Below are 21539 nucleotides of genomic sequence, written 5' to 3'. Positions count from 1 at the left end.
AAAGAAAAGGAAATATTGGGAAATCTTATGTGACATCTTTTTTATGGCTCATTCTCTTCTGGTCATACAACACAACAAAGACATACCACATGAGTTTTCTATGTCTTTCACAAAACAAAGGCACATTTGAGAATGGAAGGCTCTAGTTAGTTCATAAAGTAAATTTAAAGATTGGGCTGTTGCTCAAGCTATAGACAGAATGACAAAAGAGCACATTTATATGACTTTTAACAAAAACAAACCAATTGCAATACTAACCCTTCAACTTTTTATATTCATCAGAGAGTAGGGATACTCCCCACTCCTCTCTCTTTATTCCCCCCTCTCTCTGTCTCTCTCTCTCTCTGTCTCTCTCTCTCTCTCTGTCTCTCTGTCTCTCTGTCTCTCTCTCTCTCTCTCTCTCTCTCTCTCTCTCTCTCTCTCTCTCTCTCTCTCTCTCCCCACCAATGCCTCCATTCCTTGTGGGGGGATGTGTGACTTGAGCTCTATGCTCCAGATGTCTACATCTCAAGGCTATTGCTCTATAACTTAAGCTACAGCACTGCTTCCAACTGAGGGCATTATAAATGATTTCTTTCTTTTGCCAGTCCTGAGCCTTAAACTCAGAGCCTGATCAATGACACTGAACTTTTCTCAAGGCTAGAGCTCTACCACTTGAGCCACAGCTCCACTTCCAGCTTTTGTCTATATATGTAGTACCCAGGAATGAAAGCAGGATCTTCATGCATGCTAGGTAAGCATTTCTACCACTAGGCTAAGCTCCCAGCACACGATGACTTTCAAGTGAAAAAAATTGTTGAATGAGTAAGGGCAAAATTTAACAGTGAATTTAAAAGTATTTTGTGAAGTCAATCTTACTTCTTGAAACGTTTAAAACTAGCTTTCTTATTAGCAGTAAATTTCAGTTCTGCTCATAAGGAAGTGAGTGAGAATTAATTTTGTCTCTACAAACTTCCTGGCTTTCAATCCTATGTGTGTAAGTTTATCTTTTAAAACATTACCAAAGTTCCCTTCAGATGAAGAATGGCCATCGTTTCGTCTTCTTTGGGTCACTGTATTTCTTGAGATAGGTGGTCTGCTCTCTCTACCATGACTGCCATAAGATGGTTTGCCATAAGATGGCTCTACTTTAATTACTTTCCCATCTAACAACTGAAAAAATAAAAGTAAAGATTTGACCAGTAATGCCACCTTATTTGCTTTGAGTTTTTTGTTACTACTTCATATTTCCTTGCAAATATGAGAAAGTACAAAGTATATGCTTCATTAACAAGTATTTTCCATCAAGTGGAAGAGCATTCATTTTCCTTAACCTGAATTAAAAGTACAGAGTACTTATTCAGGTACTGCTGGTACTGCATTAATGTGTAACACAGAGGAGGAAATGCATAAAACATGAGTTGGATGAAAGAATAAAGCATTAGTTTATGGAGATGCTCATCTGTGCTTCTGCTTGAACTAAAGCAAAATAAATCTCTGATAATAATTCCTCTTGAGCTGTTAAATTTTTGTGTATAGTAATCAAATGAGAAGAAGCCAAAAGAGTCAATTTTTAGAAGGCAGATATATGAAGTAATATCTTTAAGGACAAAGAGGAAGGGCTAAAATATGCAGGCATATACTAGGCAGAGCTTAAACGATAGAAGAATCACAAAAGGTGACAGAATTATGTAAGGAAAAAAAGGAAAACAAGCTACCCCCAGAATAGATAGTGGCTTCAAGACCTTAGAACAGTGATTTAAATTCTACTTGGGTATCAACTTCCATGAGGCTCTTATGTTCAATTAACTAGCAAAACTTTACTACTGACTGAAATAGATCCATCTGTGTGAGGGGAAAATGGAGCATGACCTTGAAGACCTGAATTCCAATGTCAATATAGATAACAGAAAAACTAAACAGGCTAGAGATACATTACCTCTGGAATTTATAATCCTCAAAGACATATATAGATTTTATTCAAGATAGAAAAAAGTAAGCCATCCATAATAACTACTATAAAATAATAGAAATCATTCTGCATGAGGAATGCCAAGAATTATAGGAGAGAAAGGATCCATCCATTTGTCCATGTTAGTTTCCATCAAACCCACTTTTCACAAAAATTCTGTGTGACCTTGCCTATGTTCCTTTTAAAGCTTTGATGACATCGAAATACTTCCATGTTGCTAGGAAATATCCAGGTAATGTGCAGGAGGAGATTAGGAAGATAAACCATCAGTGCAAGATTTTCACACCAAGTTAGATGTCACTGTTAGTTAGAAAAATGTAAGGTAGTTTAGACAGTCAAGTAAGCAGTACTTTCAGCTCAAGAAAATATAGCAAATAAGTAGAATATGGGTGCCATGGTCCAAAAAAGAAACACACTTTACTTGGGTAACTGTAATCCCTCTGTACATCATCTTTACTTACACTAACAATAAAAACAATTTGTAAGCATGTAGAGTATCTGTTTAGCAAGCAGTATCTTGTGTTCAAACCCCCAGATTAGGCAAAATTGACAGCCAGACAAACCAAACAGTTTGAAGGGCCAGGAGCCTGTCATAGTGGTAGCACTCGGCAAGAATGCATGAGGTCATGGGCTCAATTCCTAAGTACCATATACACAGAAAAGCCTGAAGTGTTACTATAGATAAACTGGCAAAGCCCTACCCTTGAGCAAAAAGTGTCCTAGGATAGTGCACAGATTCAGATTTTAATTCCCAGGACCGGGAAACAAAAATACCAAGAGGAACAAACCATCAAAATCTTCACACAACTTGTATTACATTTGATTTATTTTCATTTATTTTATTTTGCATCTCTTTCCTTATCTGTTCTGTTTGTCCTTTTTGCAGGTTTCTTTAAAGTTGTAGCTTTATTTATTTACTTTTTCTAGCTTCCAACTTACAACTCAAGACCTCAAGCTCATTGGACGGCATATACTGCCTGTTACAACTTGAGACAGACTTCTATGACCTGGACTTTTTCTCCTTATTAGGACATGTAGGCTCATGTAGTTGGTACTAAACTCCAGCAGATTTCAGCCATTTCCAATAGCTACTATTACACAATGATCACTAATGCCCAGCAAGGTCTAATTGATGGAGGGCTTAACATACTATTGATAGTGATCTTGGAATAGGAACATGAAACAAGTTTACTCAATAAGCTGTGCACATCTAATTCCTTTCTCAAGATTTTGGTCTCTGTTCCTACAGAGACTTGAACTTGGGACTTGTAAATTGTTGCTCAGGTTTTTCCTAGTCTACTGCTCTCAGCCGTACTGGCTTTTAATTTTGCTTCTTGTAACAGATGATAAAAATATTATTTTTCAATTTTTTTTGCCAGGCCTGGGCTTTAACTCAGGGCCTAAGCACTGTCCTTGGGCTTCTCATCCCTAGAGGTCCACCACTTCAGACTCAGCACTTCTTCTGGCTTACTTTCTATGTATGTGGTACTGTTGAATGGAACCCAGGTCTTGGTGAATGCTAGGCAAGCACCCTACCACTAGGCCAAATCTCGGCCCAATTTGTTTGTTTTTAGAGGTCTAACACAATCATCTGTGGCCTCCATGGCCTGACTGCATCCTCTTTTTAAATGAATCCTAAGTTCATGAACTGTGAACCGCAGGTACATGATTGACAGCCATTTCTGAGTATATTACAACACAAAGTGTCAATGGGGCCATATGGCATCATATCACCTTTTCACCACATCATCATATATTATATCTACTGCAGAAAAGAAACCAATTTTGGCAATTGTTGAACAGAAATAAGATAATACTAAAAGATGCTTACTTTTCCATTCATCTCTTTGGCTGCGCACTGAGCATCTGCAGAGTTTTCAAAGGTAATAAAAGCAAAGCCTCTAGACTTCTTAATTTCCCCATGCTTCTGCAAAATAACTGCAATATACAGAAAGAGTTTTAATGTATGCAAGAACATGAAGAATAAAACGGCAAACACAGTGATTTCTTTTTAATATTATGCTGATAGGCACAGCAGTCAAAGCTTTCTTGACATCCATCCCTGTTACACATTCACTAATATTTCAGTAACAACAAGCCCATCACATTTCACATGTTTCCACAACACATTTGTTATTTTCTTCTTCAGTGCTATGAGATGCTTAGGGCATTGCAGGGAGTCAGTGCTTCATTTAAAATGTAGTATTTGTCTTTCAAGTTTGAAGAACAGACATTTTATTTGAACAATATTAAGATTATTATTTCATGTATTTAACATCTATTTACCCACACAGAGGCTTAAGCAAAGACCTACCTTCTGCTATGTGTCCAAATACCCAAAAGATCCCTTCAAGGTCCTTTTCACTGGTGTCTGCACTAAGGCCTCCTACAAACAGTTTCCTAGGCTGATCAGATGCCATCCTTTTCCTGTAAGGTGCACACACACACACACACACACACACACACACACATTCACACACTCACTCTCACACACACACACACACAAAACCAAACAAAAAAAATCAAAATGAAGGTTTTCAGTGTGCTTAAAACTCTAGTCAAAGAACCTGAAAAACCAGACCTTAATGAGTCTTACTTGAAACAACAAAATTTGTCATATATAAAGCACCGCTATCGCTGACCAATTAGGCCACAGTAAGAAGATTTAGAAGATTGTGATAAATTTATTGCATGTACAAATCTAAGAATTGAAATGTTCAGGGTGTCACTATTTCACTGGAACATGTAATATATTTGTGGGATACAAGAGAGAAGACCAGACTAGGCAAATCAGAGTAGTTCATATGTACAGTGTTCATACTTCATTTCTCAGTAAGAGCACACTGCATATAGTGTGTGCAGTTTCAAAAATATAAGGACTCATAAACTCTCCATCACCATTTTATTTATTTATAGTTTTAAACTTTTTGCCAGTCGTGGGGTTTGAACTCAGGGCCTGAGCACTACCCTTGCACTTTCTCAAGGCTGGAGCTCTGCCACTTTTATCCACAGCAGCACTTCTGGCTTTTTTTATTTAATGTATGTGGTACCGAAGAATCGAACCAGGTCTTGGTGCATGTAAGGCAGGCTCTGCACCACGAGGCCAAGCTCTTGGCACCTGTATCGGCCTTTTAGAGTGACGTTTGCATCCTCAGCAGTTCACAATTACTAAAGATAGCATGTAGCCGTTAACTCCAGCAAGGCAGGCAGGAAACAATTCCTCTGAAGTTCTGCAAGATGTAGGCACGTGTCATGTATGTTTCCTCTGTCTCCATTTAACACAGCCCTGGTGAGACTCTGTCTCCAGCTCAGCCCCAGCGAACCGGGAGTGGTTGGGGCTCAGGTGGTTGAGCGCCATAAGGGACAAGAGGTCAGGGGCAGCAAATAGGCCCAGGGTCCAGGCCCAACCCACCAGCCACCGCCACCCTCCGCCCCAAACATCATGACACACCCCCACCCCAACTCATCACCCACACTCAGCACCGCACCCTGTAGGTAGCTTGAAAATCGTCATTACAAGATGGCGCCGATTTCTGCTGTTTGCCTTGGTGTTTTGAATCTGTTGATCCATGAAGTTCAGGAAATAGAATGCCTAGTCACGCTCCTCCTGTGTGATTGGAAGTCTGCCTGCCGCCATATTAGGGTCTGCCCAAAGTGTGCTGTATGCGTGCTGTTATATGATTGGCTTGTTTATAAGAGGAAGCAAAACTGATTGGTTAAGAGAGCCTTATAAGGGGACGTTAAGAGGAAGTGGGAGGAGAAACGAGAGGGAGACGGGAGGAGAGAGAAACTGCGAGCAGGCTGAATAAAACGTGGCTTGAGAAGAAGTCCTAATTGTGGCGATTTTCCTTGCAGGCCGAGGGGATCGTAACAACTGGTGGCCCATACGGGGAGGACTTCAGAACTCAAGGTGGTGCACCGGTAAGTCCCAGGTAAGAGGGACCAATTTATTTTGCTCTCTTCTGTAGGTAAAGAGAGAGCGGAGAAAAACTCTGGAATGGGAGCCTCAGAATCGTCACAGTTAGTGACTGCTCTTGACCCGCTACTGCACACTAAGAATTTGAAAGTGAAACAAAGTATCTTGAGACTTTTCCTCCTTAATGTGGAGGAGGTAGCCTCTTGGTTCTCTGTGTCAGGAAATGTGTTGTTGCCTACTTGGGATAAGTTAGGGAGAGACTTGGACACTGCGGCAGATCAAGGACGTCTAAGGCCCGGAGTAAAACCCATTTGGAAACTAGTTAGGAGCTGTTTGTCTGATGAGTGCTGCTCCGGCGCGCTAGTGGAAGGAAAAATAGCATTGAAGGAATTTAAGGAGGAAAGGTCAGAATCCAGGAGCGAGAATTCAGGGGGGGATCGAATGATTCCTTCTATTTATCCCCCCCTTGCCACCTGAAAATATGCAGGAGGAGTATGACCTGGAAGAGCCTGCATTAGGTGCAGTATCCTGGCTTAGTGCTATCTGAGACTGGAAAAGGTCGCGTAAGAGGTTGGACCTTAATACAGGGCAGGAAGTTCCTCATTTTGAGGCGCTGCCCCTGCCCCTTCCTTTTCCTCCTCCTCCTACCCCGCCTGTTCCGGGAGTTGGACGTTCCTGAGCTCCAGAAGTGTGGAAACAAGTACAAAAGGAACTCTGTCTAGGATGCCCTGTTTTTGAAGGACCCAACAATCAGAGATATCATGAGCCCATAGATTTTAAAACCATTAAAGCACTGTCCGAGTCAGTCCATGCCTATGGAGTGGGAGCCTCCTTTACTGTAGCTCAGGTAGAGAGTCTTAATAGAAACTGCATGACCCCGGCTTGTCTTAGCCCCAGGCAATACCTGGACTGGAGAGCTTTTGTTATGGAGTATGCTACTGAACAAGCTGCAATTAATGCAAATGAGGGAAGGCCCTATTGGAATAGAGATATGCTGTTAGGATTGGGAAATTTTGTTAACAATCAGAATGGATTTCCAGCTGATGTCTATGGCCAGATTAACCAGATAGGCATTAGGGCATGGAAGGCTCTTCCTAATAGAGGGGAAGTAGCAGGAAATCTTACTAAAATTATTCAGGGACCTTTAGAACCTTTTTCTGATTTTGTCGCCTGAATGGTTGATGCAGCTGGAAAAATCTTTGGGGACGCAGATAGGGCCATGCCCCTTATCCAACACTTAGTATTTGAGCAGTGTACCAAAGAATGCAGAGCAGCAATCACCCCATACAAAGGAAAAGGTATTGAGGTGTGGATGAAAGTATGTAGAAAGATTGGAGGACCCCTTACCAATGCTGGTTTAGCCGCCGCCGCAGTACAAATGACAAGACAGGGACAAAAGGGAAGCAATGCCTGCTATAAATGCGGTAAGCTAGGTCATATGAGAAAAAACTGCCCAGAGAAAAATGGTAGAGGGGGTGCGGAAAATCAGCCTCAAGGACACCCTCTGCCAGGTCTGTGCCCCTGGTGCAAGAAAGGCAATCAGTGGGCCAATGAATGCAGGTCAGTAAAGGACAAAGAAGGGCGGCTTTTACCTCCACTCAATGAGCAGGGTTCAAAAAACGGGTACCGGGGCCCACATCCCCAGGGCCCTCAAATATATGGGGCAATGACATCTGCCTCCAGGCCAGTAACAGAGACATGGCCAACCCTTCGGCATCCGAGCCAGCAAGGAGAGCCACTCCTGGGTCAGCAGGACTTGTCCTCTGTTCTACCACCAGTCTCATATTAACCCCAAAAATGGGAGTCCAATTAGTGGACTCGATCTCAAGGGCCCCCTCCCTACAGGTACGGTGGGTCTTTTAATTGGCCGTTCCTCTTCCACCTAAAAGGCCTTAGAATTCACCCTGGAGTAATAGATTCTGACTATCAAGATATAATCAAAATCATGGTGGAATCCCCCCAGGGAGTTTCAGCCATCTTGCCTGGGGACCACATAGCTCAATTATTCTTACTTCCTAGCTGTCATAAACTATTCCCTGCAAAAAATATTTGTCGAGGAAATCGAGGCTTCGGTTCCTTGGGAAGCAATGCAGCCTATTTATCCATGGATCTTGAAGAACGACCTGTCCTACAACTATTAGTAGATGGAAAGTCTATTTTAGGATTGCTGGATACTGGAGCAGATAAAAGTATTATTTCTAATCAGGATTGGCCAAGAGCCTGGCCAATACAGGTTGCTTCGCAGTCATTACAGGGATTAGGCTATGCATCTACCCCAAACATGAGTGCGGCTATGTTGCATTGGCAGGATCAGGAGGGACATAGTGGACTTTTCCAGCCCTATGTGGTCTCTATACCCATATCCCTTTGGGGTAGAGACATCCTAAGACAAATGAAGTTCAAACTTACCAATGATGCTCCTAGCAAAGCAGAAAAAATCATGTCAAAGATGGGTTACCAACCGGGTCTTGGATTAGGGAAACAATTACAGGGACGTACTTCTCCTATCCCAGTAATACAGCTTTCTAAACACCAAGGTCTGGGTTTTTCTTAGGGGCCGCTGAGGAGACCATGCCCATCCAGTGGAAGACAGAGGACCCTGTGTGGGTTCCTCAGTGGCCACTTCCCTCTGAAAAATTACTTGCAGCCCAAGCCCTGGTACGTGAACAGTTGGAGTTAGGACATGTCCGCCCCTCAGTGTCTCCCTGGAATACTCCCATATTTGTTATCAAAAAAAAATCTGGAAAATGGCGACTATTACATGATTTGCGAGCAATCAATAACCAAATGCAAATCATGGGGCCTGTTCAACGAGGACTGCCTTTACTTTCTACTTTGCCTCGAGAATGGCCCATAATTGTTATTGATATAAAAGATTGCTTTTTTCCATTCCGCTGAATAGTATGGACACTTGTAGGTTTGCTTTTACCCTACCCTCTATAAACCAAAAGAGCCCAGACGAGCATTTTGAATGGGTTGTGCTGCCTCAGGGAATGGCCAATAGCCCCACCTTGTGTCACTTGTATGTACATGCAGCTTTAATTCCTGTTCGGGAGAAGTTTCCATCGGTGCGGTGCTTGCACTATATGGATGATATCTTGTTGGTTTCCAAAGATCAAAACATATTGGATAAGGCTTTTGCCACATTAATTAACTGCCTGGAAAATAGAGGATTATCCATAGCCCCAGAAGGATAGGATAGTGCAATACTTAGGAAGTAAAATAACATCCCAAAAAATAAGGCCTTTGAAATGGCAATTGCAAAAAGACCACCTTAAGACTTTGAATGATTTTCAGAAACTTTTGGGAGACATTAATTGGGTTCAAACCTCCTTGCCTATGAGTAATAGTGAATTGAAGCCCTTATATGATTTATTGCAAGGTTCATCTGCATTGGACTCACCAAGAGAATTAACCTCTGCGGCTAGAAAAGTCTTAGAAATTTTAGAAGAAAAACTAAATTTGACATTTTTACAAAGAATAGAACCAGGGCGAGAAATTTCTTTAATTATCCTAGCCTCATTTCAGCAGCCTACAGGAGTGTTATGGCAGGATGGACCTTTAGCATGGATCCATCCGAAAATGTCCCCTGTCAAATCTATTGAATATTATCCCACGGCAGTTGCCAATTTATCTATTTTAGGAATTAAATTTAGTATAGAACATTGCGGCTATCAGCCTAATTTTCTTATAGTTCCATATAATACCCAGCAAGTTCAGGCTGTAAATGTCACCATTGATGAATGGTCTATTTTAAATTGTATGTTTATTGGAAAAATTGATAATCACTATCCCAAAAATCCTTTTTTACAATTCTTTAAGGAACATCCAATTGTTTTTCCAGTAATTACTGCCAAGCAACCCATACCCGGAGCAGTTAATATTTTTACTGATGGTTCCAAAAATGGGTTGGGACCCTATTTGGTTGAGGGTCAGGAACCAGTATTATGTCAGTTTCAGCCTGGGTCGGCACAACAAATAGAATTGCAGGTTGCTATTTCTGTATTTAGAAATTGTTCCTTTTCTTTTAATATCATTTCTGATTCTGCATATGTAGTTAATGCTTTGCAGTTTTTAGAAGCTGCAGGACCCATAAGTAAAAGTAGCACTGTATGTAATTTGTTTAGGCAATTGCAGGAACTAATTTGTGCTCGCAAAGCCCCCTTTTTCCCATTGCATATACGTGCCCACACAGGTTTGCCTGGGCCCCTAAGTCTAGGCAACGATGTAGTGGATAAGTGTACGCGTATGCAAATGGCTTTTGCTGTATTTACCCCAGAAGTGCAGGCCCAAGAATTTCATAGTCAACTTCATGTTAATGCTCGCACCCTGCAATCTTGGTTTAAATTGTCTTGTCAAAATGCCAGGCATATTATATTAAATTGCCCAAAATGTGTTACCCATCTTCCAGTTGTGCCATTAGGTGTCAATCCCCGTGGCTTACTTCCCTTAAAAATTTGGCAAATGGATGTTACTCATGTTACAGAATTTGGGAAGTTAAAATATTTACATGTTTCAGTTGATACATGTTCAGGAATTATTCATGCTACCCCTTTAGGGGGAGAGACTACTCATCATGTAATTATTCATTGTCTGGAAGCTTGGGCTTCCTGGGGAATGCCTTATCTTATTAAAACAGATAATGGTCCTGCCTGTACAAGTAAACAATTTGGTGCCTTTTGCCAAACCATGGGAGTGCAGGTTTCCCATGGATTGCCTTATAACCCTCAAGGTCAGGGTATTGTGGAACGAGCTCATCGCACCCTAAAAATTTATTTACAAAAACAAAAAGGGGGAATTGGGTATAAAAGGACACCAAAAGAAAGAACTTCTTTAGCCCTTTTTACTATAAATTTTTTAAATTTGGATATTCAAGGCCATTCTGCCATGGAGCGGCACACCACTCCAATTAAAGGGCAATTCAAGGGATTGGTAAAGTGGAAGGATATATTAACTGGCCAATGGAATGGGCCAGACCCCATACTCTCATGGGTACGAGGAACAGTTTGTGTGTTTCCACAGGACTCACAGGATCCTATTTGGGTGCCGGAATGACTGGTGAGAAAGTCGCAAGAAAATGATCGCAAAGAAGATACTGCTGATAGCATTACTCTGCCCACTGGTGGAGCCTCGTCTACTATGGGCCATGATGAAGACGTTCCCATTACCGATGCCCGTGACTAGTACCTCTAGAGTTTTTCCATATTTGTTTACTGCCAATGGTTCATTACAACTTCCTTATGTCCCTTTTAGTTCGGAGTTAGGAAATTATAGTTTAGCCATGCATTTGGAAGCGACATTATGTTTTGTTGTATCTCAAAATGCTACTAATGGTGATTGTATACAGCTGGATAAGCAAGAGATAGGAGTGTTTGCAAAAAATGTTTCTCAGGATAAACGTGTAGTAAGTCTTACTGCCCTAGCTCCCTTAGCCCCTTATTCGGAGTTTTTAGGGAATGCCAAAGTTCCTTTATTGTATCCTAGGTGTAAGTCAAAATTGGTATGGCCGTGGGAGTGGACAGGATGCCAGAGTTCCAGAGCAGTGGGATTAAAACCTGGTTTTGCTTTTACCCCTTTTATTGCTAAATTTGCCAATAGTACTTTTGTTAGTAATTATAATTTTACCTATCATTTACCTCGTTATTCTCACCCTGAGAATCCCTTTAATGTTTGGTTAATTTGTGGAAAATATGCTTGTAGTAGTGCTAATGCCTTGGCCTTTTTGCAAGATGGGATGATTCGTTATTGTAATTATACTTGTACAAATTCTAATTGTATGATGTCAGATGGTTCAATTTATAATGATCATGTTAGATACAATTCTTCCTGCAAATACCAGGCCAATTTTGATGCTAGCCCTGTTTGTGTTTGGCCTCCTTTTATGTTTCTTGTTTTTGATTATAATATTGTTAATGGTTCTTTTTTAAATTGTTCACAAAATCGATGTTATTTGAGCCAATGTTGGAATGCTAGTCTGTTTTATGCTGTTGTGGTTATGAGATTGCCAACATTTCTTCCTGTTCCGGTCCAAGTGCAAGAGAAGGACTTGATTGTAAAGTTAAAGCGACCGAGGCTGCTTTGGTTGTCTTGATCTTGTCTTTGATCTCAACAGCTGCTGCTAGTGCTGTTGCCCTGGTGACATCGGTTCAAACAGCTGCGACCGCAAATAGACTATCCGAGCCTGTTTCTCAAGCGATGGACACACAGATACAAGTTAATCATCGCAGATTTATGGTGTTAAATCAGAGAGTGGACTTACTGCAGGAACAGTTGGATCTTGTATATAGTTATGCTCAACTTACTTGTGTGGGTACGGGTAGTGGATTATGTATTACTCCTTTGACTTATGATAATTTTTCTCATGCTGCCAATTTGTCTAGAAGGTTAGGGAAAATGTTGACGGAATCCTGGTCTTTGGAATTTGAAAATCTTACCGATCAGTTGCGCTATGAAATTATGATTGTTAATACCACACGGGTGAATATTGCCACTGGGGAAGATTTTGTAAATTAGGTTTCCAGTTCTTGTAATTGGATTAAGGAATGGGCAGGATGTGTATCTTTAATTGTATTGTTGAACGTGGGTCTAGGCATTTTGTGTTGGATTGTGTTTGCATTACGCAGACAAATACTGAGGCAGAGGAAGCGCAATCAACTGATAATACAACAGGCATTAATGGCTATCACTATGGAACAACCCCCCCAGGTATGGTTAAGCATGCTGGACCAGTAGTCAAAGACGGGTAAGTGAGGAGATTGGTCTTAATACCAACCTAAGAAAGACCACAATGCTCAAGTATCTTGTGTCCATGACGGGTAAGGATCAAGAGGCATCTCCCCAACCTAAGACAGGCATGGTCCCTTGCTACTGTGGTGGGAATGACAGGAGGTTCTGCAGGCCTCGTGCCCTTCCTACTACAAATAAACAAAAAAGGGGGAGATGTAAGTAGCCAGAAAATCGCCATTACAAGATGGGGCCGATTTCCGCTGTTTGCCTTGTTGTTTTGAATCTGTTGATCCGTGAAGTTAAGGAAATAGAATGCCTAGTCACGCTCCTCCTGCGTGAACGGAAGTCTGTCTGTTGCCATATTAGGGTCTGCCCAAAGTGTGCTATATGCGTGCTGTTATATGATTGGCTTGTTTATAAGAGGAAGCAAAACTGATTGGTTAAGAGAGCCTTATAAGGCAAGGTTAAGAGGAAGTGGGAGGAGAAACGAGAGGGAGACGGGAGGAGAGAGAAACTGTGAGCGGCCTGAATAAAAAGTGGCTTGAGAAGAAGTCCTAATTGTTGCGATTTTCCTTGCCGGCCGAGGGTATCTCGACAGCACTGCACGACCACAGCACAGCACCACCTCGGGCCCTCCACCCCACCTCACCACCCGAGCTTCCACCACACCCTCTTCCACCACACCCGCTATTCCCGCTTCACCACTCACACCCCACCTAAGCACACACCCCACCTCACCACCCGGGCCTCCTGCCACCCCCCATTCCCGCTTCACCACTCACACCCACCTCACCACACACCTCACGACCCGGGCCTCCACTGCACCCGCCATTCCTGCTTCACCACTCACACCCCACCTCACCACGCACCCCACCTCACCACACACACCACCTCACCACCCAGGCCTCCACCAAACCCGCCATTCCCGCTTCACCACGCACCCCACCTCACCACACACCCCACCTCACCACCCGGGCCTCCTTCCACCGCCATTCCCGCTTCACCACTCACACCCCACCTCACCCCGCACCCCACCTCACCATCCCGGGCCCTCCACCCCGCCCCAGTCCACCTCACCTCCGACCGCACGGAACCGCACACCGCACCTCCCCAGCTGCCCCTCCCACCGCAGCGCACTGCACCCCGCACCCCACCCCTCGGCCCCCTCACCACCCAGCCCACCGCACGTCCCGCCCCGCCCCCCAAAATGGCGGACCGTGGTTTGGGCAAGTGGGGAGAGCATTCGCTGTGGGAAAATCCCCGTCGCAGGAAGCCAGAGCCCCTCACAGCAGGCCGAAGGCTTTCTAGACAACGGAGATTCTCCGCCGCAGACGTGGTTTTCCGCTGCTTTTCCTCGGGGACACCACAGAGTGTAAGCCCATCCCCCACTCGGGACAACTTCCAGCTCCGCGGGGTTTCCTTCCACGGAACCGGGCCCCAAGCCGGCTTTTAGCAGCCTGTGAGGCCCCGATCCTCCCGACCCCCAGCCAACAATACCTTTTCGTGCACAGGTGAATCAGTGTCTACCGTGCTGAAAGGATGTGTCTAGGACGTCCGGTAAAACCTGAGGTACAACTCTTACAACGTCGGCGCCACAACGATTTCTCTCTTCACGGGAGAGGATTCAGCTTCGGACAGTCCCTGCCGCCGCTCAGAAATCGGTGCTGTACCCGTGTTCCTGTATTTCTTACCTTCTTTCCGGAGTCTCTATGGTGACGCGATGACCCGCTTCCCGCTTCCCGCTTCAGCGACCGCCCCCGCCTCGGCCCCACCCATTTGGCGTCCTGAAGGTCCCGGATGTAAGGGGCCAAGCGGTTGAGGAAGTCGGCATCGTGGGCGCTGTAACACGAAGGGGTGGGCCGCCGAGGGATTCTCGAGTTTTGGGCTCCACCGCGAGGGGAGGCAAAAGTAAAATGAAATGCTCACTGTGAATGATGGTCCTTCTTCCCTGCCATTCCTTCACTATCAGCAAAGCTTGAGGAAGAGCCAGATGGCCTGGTACTAAAGAGCCGGTGAATCCCCCCGCCAAATATTGACATGATGTCCTCCCACGGGCCTCTGCCGGAGTACGACACACCCCAAAACGAAAGCCAGGAATCCAAAGCCTCCATTTCTTTCCTTCCACAGCCTGCCGATTAATTCCCGGTGTTCTTTTCTCAGTCCATGCTAATGTAGTAGTTGGACCCAAGATCTTCTCTCCTCTTAACTTGCGGGGGGCCTGCTGTTTGTGTCTGTACAAGTACTAGTGCTCCTCCAGTACTCATCTCCTGGCACGTTGGTTCAACGTGGAACCCTACTGCCCAGTCTCAGCCTCCTGAGGACCGACGCTCACAGGTACAGACCCACGGCGTCCTCCTCACCCTTTGTATCCACACCACTTCTGAACACGGACACTCCGCATCACACTGTTCGGTACTTTGCCCTACATACTGATCTGACAAGCATCGTGTATTGACTTATTAGCTTCAACACTTGTTCCCTTCAGAGAAATGACACCACTGCAACTGACGGTACATAGAATTGTATGCAGTTGCCCCGCTTTTAGAACACTGCATTTAAAATGAAGGTACTCTTCCGACTTGAGTACCATATCTGTGCCATGTATCCATATCCATACCCATATATACGGCATGCATATATACACATACATCTATATGCATATATGCATAGGTATGTGTACATACGTGCACAAATTTCTGTATCCATAAACAAGTCATACGTAGATACATGTATAGATCTCACTGTGTACATGTGTGTCTCTATGTGTGTGTCTGTATGGATTTATGCGTTTCTTTCTTTTTTCGCGTGAGTCCTGGGGCTGGACCTCAGGGCCTGGGCCCAGTCCATAATCTCTGCACCTCTTTTGTTCCTTTCTGTGTAGCCGTGGTACCAAGGAGTCCAACCCCGTGCTTCCTGCATGCTAGACAAGCACTCTACCACAGGGCCTCACTCAAGGTCCAATTACAGTATTTTCTTATCTCAGGTCCTTTACTAGTAATACATTCTTCCTCTTTCAACATATAAGATGTGTGTACTTCACGTTGTATTTCCAGAAGTTCATGGTTATCCATTGTGTGCACATCATCGGAAAATCCGCTAGCCTCTGGTGGAAACTGTTTCTTCTGCATGTGCTTAGTGATAGAAACTTCGGTGTTACTTTCTCTGTTTTTCCTTTCAAAATGGCCATAGGGATTATCTGAGTAGACACGGGGAAAAACAACTACCCAAATCCAGTATCCATTCATATGAAATGCTCTGCAGAAGCTAGGAATAGGAGGAACACACCTCTTATGAAATCTGTATGTGATAGACCAACAGCCAACACCTTAGGGAATGTTGAAATAGTAAAACCATTTCCACTAAATCAGGAAGACAGCAAGGTTGTCTACTCCTTCCACATTTCTTCAGTAGAATTCTGCAATTCCTAGGACGAGTCATACATACATCAATCAATAAATACATGAGAGTCACAAAGGGAAAAGAAGAAATCATCATAGTCCTATTTGCAGATGACAGGATCTCAGTATCTAAGGGAACGTAAAGAATCCATGTCCATATCTAGTAATAAACCTATGGAAGCAAAAAATTATTTTATAACAAAAACTGTGAAAGTTGGATAACAGGAACAAAGAGAGCAGCACTAAGTGGAAAGAGAGGCAGAATTAGTACACTGGAAAGGAACATAAATGATCTACGATTTTAAAGCATTCAAAAGGATCTGCAAATATAATGCAATCTGCATGCAAATACCAATGAAGCACTTTTCCCAGAGAGAGAAAACAAACTGAAAATTCTGATGGAACAGCAAAACACCATGAGTAGCCAAAGCAATTGTGGGCAAAATGACAATGCTGGTGGTCTCACATCCCAGACCTGAAACTGTAGTACAGATCTATAGTGTTGGTTCAAACAAACACCCAAAGATCAAGGGAGCAGACAAATGATACATGTACTTACTACTTTATTTGATAGTTGATTAGAGAGCCAAAGGTAGACAGTGGAAAAAGGGCAGCTTGTACGATACTTGCTATTGGGAAAACAAGGCATCCATATGCAGAAGATTATCAGTGGATCTTGTTTATCACCATGCACTAAAATCAACTCAAAGTGGATCACAGGCATCATCATCAGACCTGAATCCTGGAAATTACTACAGGGTGGAGTAGGAGGAACACAAGAACTCAGAGGCATGGACAGAAACTTTTTGACAAGATGTTTATGGGCACAGCAGATAGGGAGAGACTAAACACATGGGATTTCAACAAAATGAAAATTTTTTCCATAGCAAAGGACATAGATACTAAAGTAGAAAGATAGTCACCAGACAGGGAGAAGATCTTCATCAACAATACATCTGACAAAGGTCTCCTGCCTAAAATATACAAGGAACTCAGGAAAGCAGCTCCTTTCTACGCTAATGAGCCAGCCACTAGATGGGCAAAGGAGCTAAGGAGAGACTTCTCATAAGAAGAGGCAAGAAACAAAAAGAAAACCCTGAGGAAAAGCTCTTTGTTCCTGGCCATAGAGGAAATGCAAATCAAAACTACTCTGAGATTAGATCTCACCCCAGTTTCATTGGCCATCATTTTGAGTTCAAACAACAACAACAGGTATGTGGTGAAAAGGAACTCTGTTGAAAGGTTGGTGGGTATGTAACTAGTACAAGCTCCATGAAGAGCTCTCTGGAGGTTTCTGAAGAAACTAAGCACAGAGCTTTCATACAACTCCTGGCATCTAACCTGAACACCACTGACCGTAGAGACACCTGCACATCCATGTCCACTGCTCACTAATCACAATAGCCAAGTTATGGAAACAGCCCAGGAGTCCAACAGTACATCAGTGGATACAAAGAAATGCACCAAGAAATTACACCACCATTAGAAAGAAAAAATAGTTACTTGCAGGGGAGAAAAATGGATGGGCCCAGGAAAATCACTGTATGTGAGAATAGCCAATTTGAGAGAGACAACATTTTTGCCCACGTGTAGAACTAGTACTAAAACACCCTGGGACATGGAAAATGATACAGAACTCTGGGCCTTCACACAGAGAGGAGCAAGGGAGGATACTCGTAGGACAGGAACACAAAGGCACAATGCACCTGATCATATGAAAACTAGTCATCAAAATGAACTATGGGAGATGGAAACAAGAGGCTCTTTCCTTTGTCCCTGTTTCCTTCTTTTTGACTTGTGCATTTAATTATGTGGTTTGGGGAGGACTCAAGCAGAGACACAGAGATAGAGGGGGAAATGGTGGGCAAAAGTAACAGTTGTACCCAGGAGACAGACCTTTGAAAGTGAACTACACAACTTGTGGGTGGGGATGCAAGGGAAAAACTAGGAGAGAGAAAAAGGAGACACTGTCTAGGAAGAAATGTACTCCTTTCCTGACTTATAAGTACCCCTCTTTATCACTCTCATAATAATTAACATATTTAAAAATAGGGCCCATGTGAATTTTAGCATCTTTCTTGTGTCACGATGTGAAGGACATCCATCTGCCCCAGAAATCGTTATTAGAGGAGGAGTTAAAGTTAATGGTTGTTGTCTTCATAAAATATGACTGTGATGTCCTGATTCAAACTGTGAGAACATTCTATTCTCTGTCTTTTGTATTGTCCAAGAAAAGAGCACCAAGCAACAAGGCCTTACCTGGGCTCCACCCATATTCCCTGTGACCATGCTCTATTTTTGGTAGTGAGATAGTACTGTCCATACCAAACCAGAGGCATTGTCATGAACATGGTGATAATGTACAGGCTCCTGCACCACAATCTGAGTACAGCAAAGACTGGCTGACTTGGAGAAACAAGAGGACAGAGAGGAAGATGTGAAATACTGTGGTTCACAAGTCTGTTCCTTCAAGTAAGGGTCTGTCCAGTCTCCCTACGCTGTTGGGTGACATTATTGGAAGTAGAGTACTCCATATGAGTCTAACAAATACTCTATATGAGTCTAGGAAGGACCATTCTTCAAGTGTCAGAACCTCAGCATAAATATAACCAGCAAAAACACAAGATGTAAATTCCTTTATTAGACTATTTAGATGTGGTGGTGGGTAGGTGGCTTGGAAACCTGAAAAACTGGTTTTCTGAGGCAACAATCAGGAAAGCAACTCCTTTTAGAATAGCCTCAAACAAAATAAAGCTCCTAAGAATTAACATAACTAAAAATGTAAAGGACCTTTTTGATGAAAACTTTAAAACCCCCCAAAAGGAAACTGAAGTAGAACTGAGGAAACATGCTCCTGTATTGCAAGAATGAACATCATGAAAATGGCAGTCTTGCCAATGGCAATCTTGCCATTGATGGGCAATACCCATCAATATCCCAATGTCATTCTTTAAAGAAATAGAAGAGGCAAGGTGAAATTTCATATGGAACAATAAAAGAAACCTGCATAGGAAAAACAATTCTTAGCAGAGAGAACAGAACAGGAGGAATTTCAGTACTGAGCTACAGTGAACGAAACAGTTTGGTACTGGCACAAGAACAGTCCTGAGGACCAAAGAAATACACTCAGATATTAACCCCTAGACCTATGGCCAAAGATCTAATCTTTGATAAGGGAATCAAAGAAATAGAAGGGAAGAAAGATAGCCTCTTCAACAGCTGCTGCTGGCAGAACTGGTTAAGCCCTGCAGAAAACTAACGTCTTTGTCACCTTACACCGAGATTAATTTCAAATGGATCATAGACTTCAAGGTAAAAGCAGATACCCTGAAAACTTTACAAGAAGAGATAGGACAAGTCGAAACTGTCTTAATAAGGACCCCAAAACACAACAAATCAGAGAAAGTCTGGATAATGGGACTGCATTACACTGTAGAGCTTCTGTATGATAAAGGACACAGCTGGCAAACTAACTACCGACCCTACAGAGTGGCATAAGATCTTCACTAACCATACAATGGATAAAAGCCTCATATCTAAACTATATCAACAGCTCAAAAAATTGAATCACTCCAAAACTAATCTCCAAAGAAACAACCATGCCATTAAAAGATGGGCCAAAGACTTAAAGAGTCTTTGCTGAAGAAGAAATAAGAATGATCTATAGACACATGAAGAAATGCTCAACAACTCTGGCCATAAAAGAAATGCAAATCAAAACAACTCTAAGACTGCACCTCCCCCCGTTTAGAATGGCCAGGATCAACAAATCTAATAACAACAGATACTGGAAGGGATGTGGCCAGCTGGGATCACTACTACACTTTTGGTGGGAGTGCAATTCCGTGCAACCACTGTGGAAAGCAGGATGGTGTTTCCTCAAAAGACTAAACATAGAGCCCCGCTATGACCCATCAATTCCATTACTTGGCATTTACCCAATCGTCCAGAAACAAGAACAAACTAAATCCACTAGCAGAGTGCTGTTCATTGCAGCACTATTTTCCATAGCCAAGATATGGAACCAACCCAGATGTCCTTCAGTTAATAAGTGGGTCAACAAGATGTGGTATTTATACACAACGGAATTCTGTGCTGCTTTCTGAAAGAACAGCTGCTGTAAGGAAATGGTCTAAGAATTAGAAAAAAATCATATTAAGGGAAGTAAGCCAGAATCAGAGGAATATAGACTTAATGTTTTCCCTCATTAGTCATAATCAGTAGAAACCTTGGGCTCTCCTAGCAAAGGCTTAAAATAGAGCAAAACCTACATACATAAGTCCATATAGGATGACGATAAAAGAAAGACCTCCAGGATTAGTAATTCCTAAAAGGGTTACATGATATTTGCCAGATAGAAGGTGAATTAATTCACATACATTGATACCCTTTCACATGTCTTGGTACCCATTTCCCTCCCCCCCACCCCCTACCAGTCTTGGTTTTCCCCCTTTCCCTATCAAATTTCAAATAAGCAAATACAAATAAATTCAATATATCAGATAACAAAGTGAGATACTATAACAATATGAGATAACCAAGGGACAGCAAAGAAGATGAGAGACAACATAGTACATTAAGGACAACAATCATTCATTATATGGCTTTTGTTTCAATATCCTGGAGGTCCTTTCAATTACGTTCATACTATATGGCCTTATGTATCAAGATGTTGCTCTATTGCAGATCTCTGCTAGTAGAGCCCAAGGTTTCTACTGATTATGACGAATGAGGGAAACCATTGAGCCTAAGTTCCTTTGAGTCTGGCTTACTTCACTTCATATGATTTTTTCTACGTCTTTCCATTTCCTAACAAATGGGGCGATGCCATTCTTTCTGACAGCAGCATAGAATTCCATTGTGTACAAATACCACAACTTGTTGATCCACTCATCAACTGAGAGACATCTAGGTTGGTTCCATATCTTTGCTATGGTGAATAGTGCTGCAATGAACATTGTTGTTCTAGTGGATTTAGTATGTCCTTGTTTCTGGATGGTTGGGTAAATGCGAAGTAGTGGAATTGTTGGGTCATAGGGGAACTGTATGATTAGTCTTTTGAGGAACTGCCATACTGCTTTCTATAGTGGTTGAATGAGTTTCCACTCCCACCAACAGTGTAGTAGTGATCCCTCCTGGCCACATCTCCTCCAGCATCTGTTATTATTCGTTTTCCTGATCCTGGCCATTCTAACTGGAGTGAGGTGGAATCTTAGATTTGTTTTGATTTGCATTTCTTTTATGACCAGAAATGTTGAGCATTTCTTCATGTGTCTATAGGCCATTTTTGTTTCATCTTCCGAGAAGACTCTCTTTAAGTCTTTGGCCCATTTTTAATGGGATGGTTGTTACTTTGGAGATTAGTTTTGGAGTGATTCAATTTTTTGAGTTGTTGATATATTGTACATATGAGGCCTTTGTCCGTTGTTTGGTTGGTGAAGACCTTCTCCCAATCTGTAGGCTTCCTCATTAATTTACTAGCTATGTCCTTTGCCAAATAAAACTCTGCAGTTTAATGCAGTCCCACTTGTCCAGCCTTTCTCTGATT

At 42.6% G+C, this 21539-nt stretch overlaps 1 protein-coding gene across 1 annotated transcript in view; it reads right to left on the bottom strand.

Moving 5' to 3' along the window:
* The window catches only part of LOC150040261 (RNA binding motif protein, X-linked-like-1), a 31008-nt gene extending 16655 nt beyond the window's left edge, over positions 1-14353 (bottom strand). The window contains exons 1-4 of the mRNA XM_090327335.1: positions 14176-14353; positions 4266-4378; positions 3783-3889; positions 1002-1152 (exon numbers count right to left, since the gene is read on the bottom strand). Of these exons, the coding sequence (XP_090183461.1) occupies positions 1002-1152; positions 3783-3889; positions 4266-4371 (364 nt within the window). The 5' untranslated portion in view covers positions 4372-4378; positions 14176-14353. The remainder of the gene's footprint in view (positions 1-1001; positions 1153-3782; positions 3890-4265; positions 4379-14175) is intronic.
* Between the last annotated feature and the right edge of the window lie 7186 nt (positions 14354-21539).

This window comes from Megascapheus bottae, chromosome Y, assembly GCF_031878675.1.
Source record: "Megascapheus bottae isolate mThoBot1 chromosome Y, mThoBot2.hap1, whole genome shotgun sequence".
NCBI classification, from domain to species: Eukaryota; Metazoa; Chordata; class Mammalia; order Rodentia; family Geomyidae; genus Megascapheus; species Megascapheus bottae.
The sequence above is the reverse complement of the archived record's forward strand: the minus strand, read 5'-3'. Positions and strand labels throughout refer to the sequence as shown.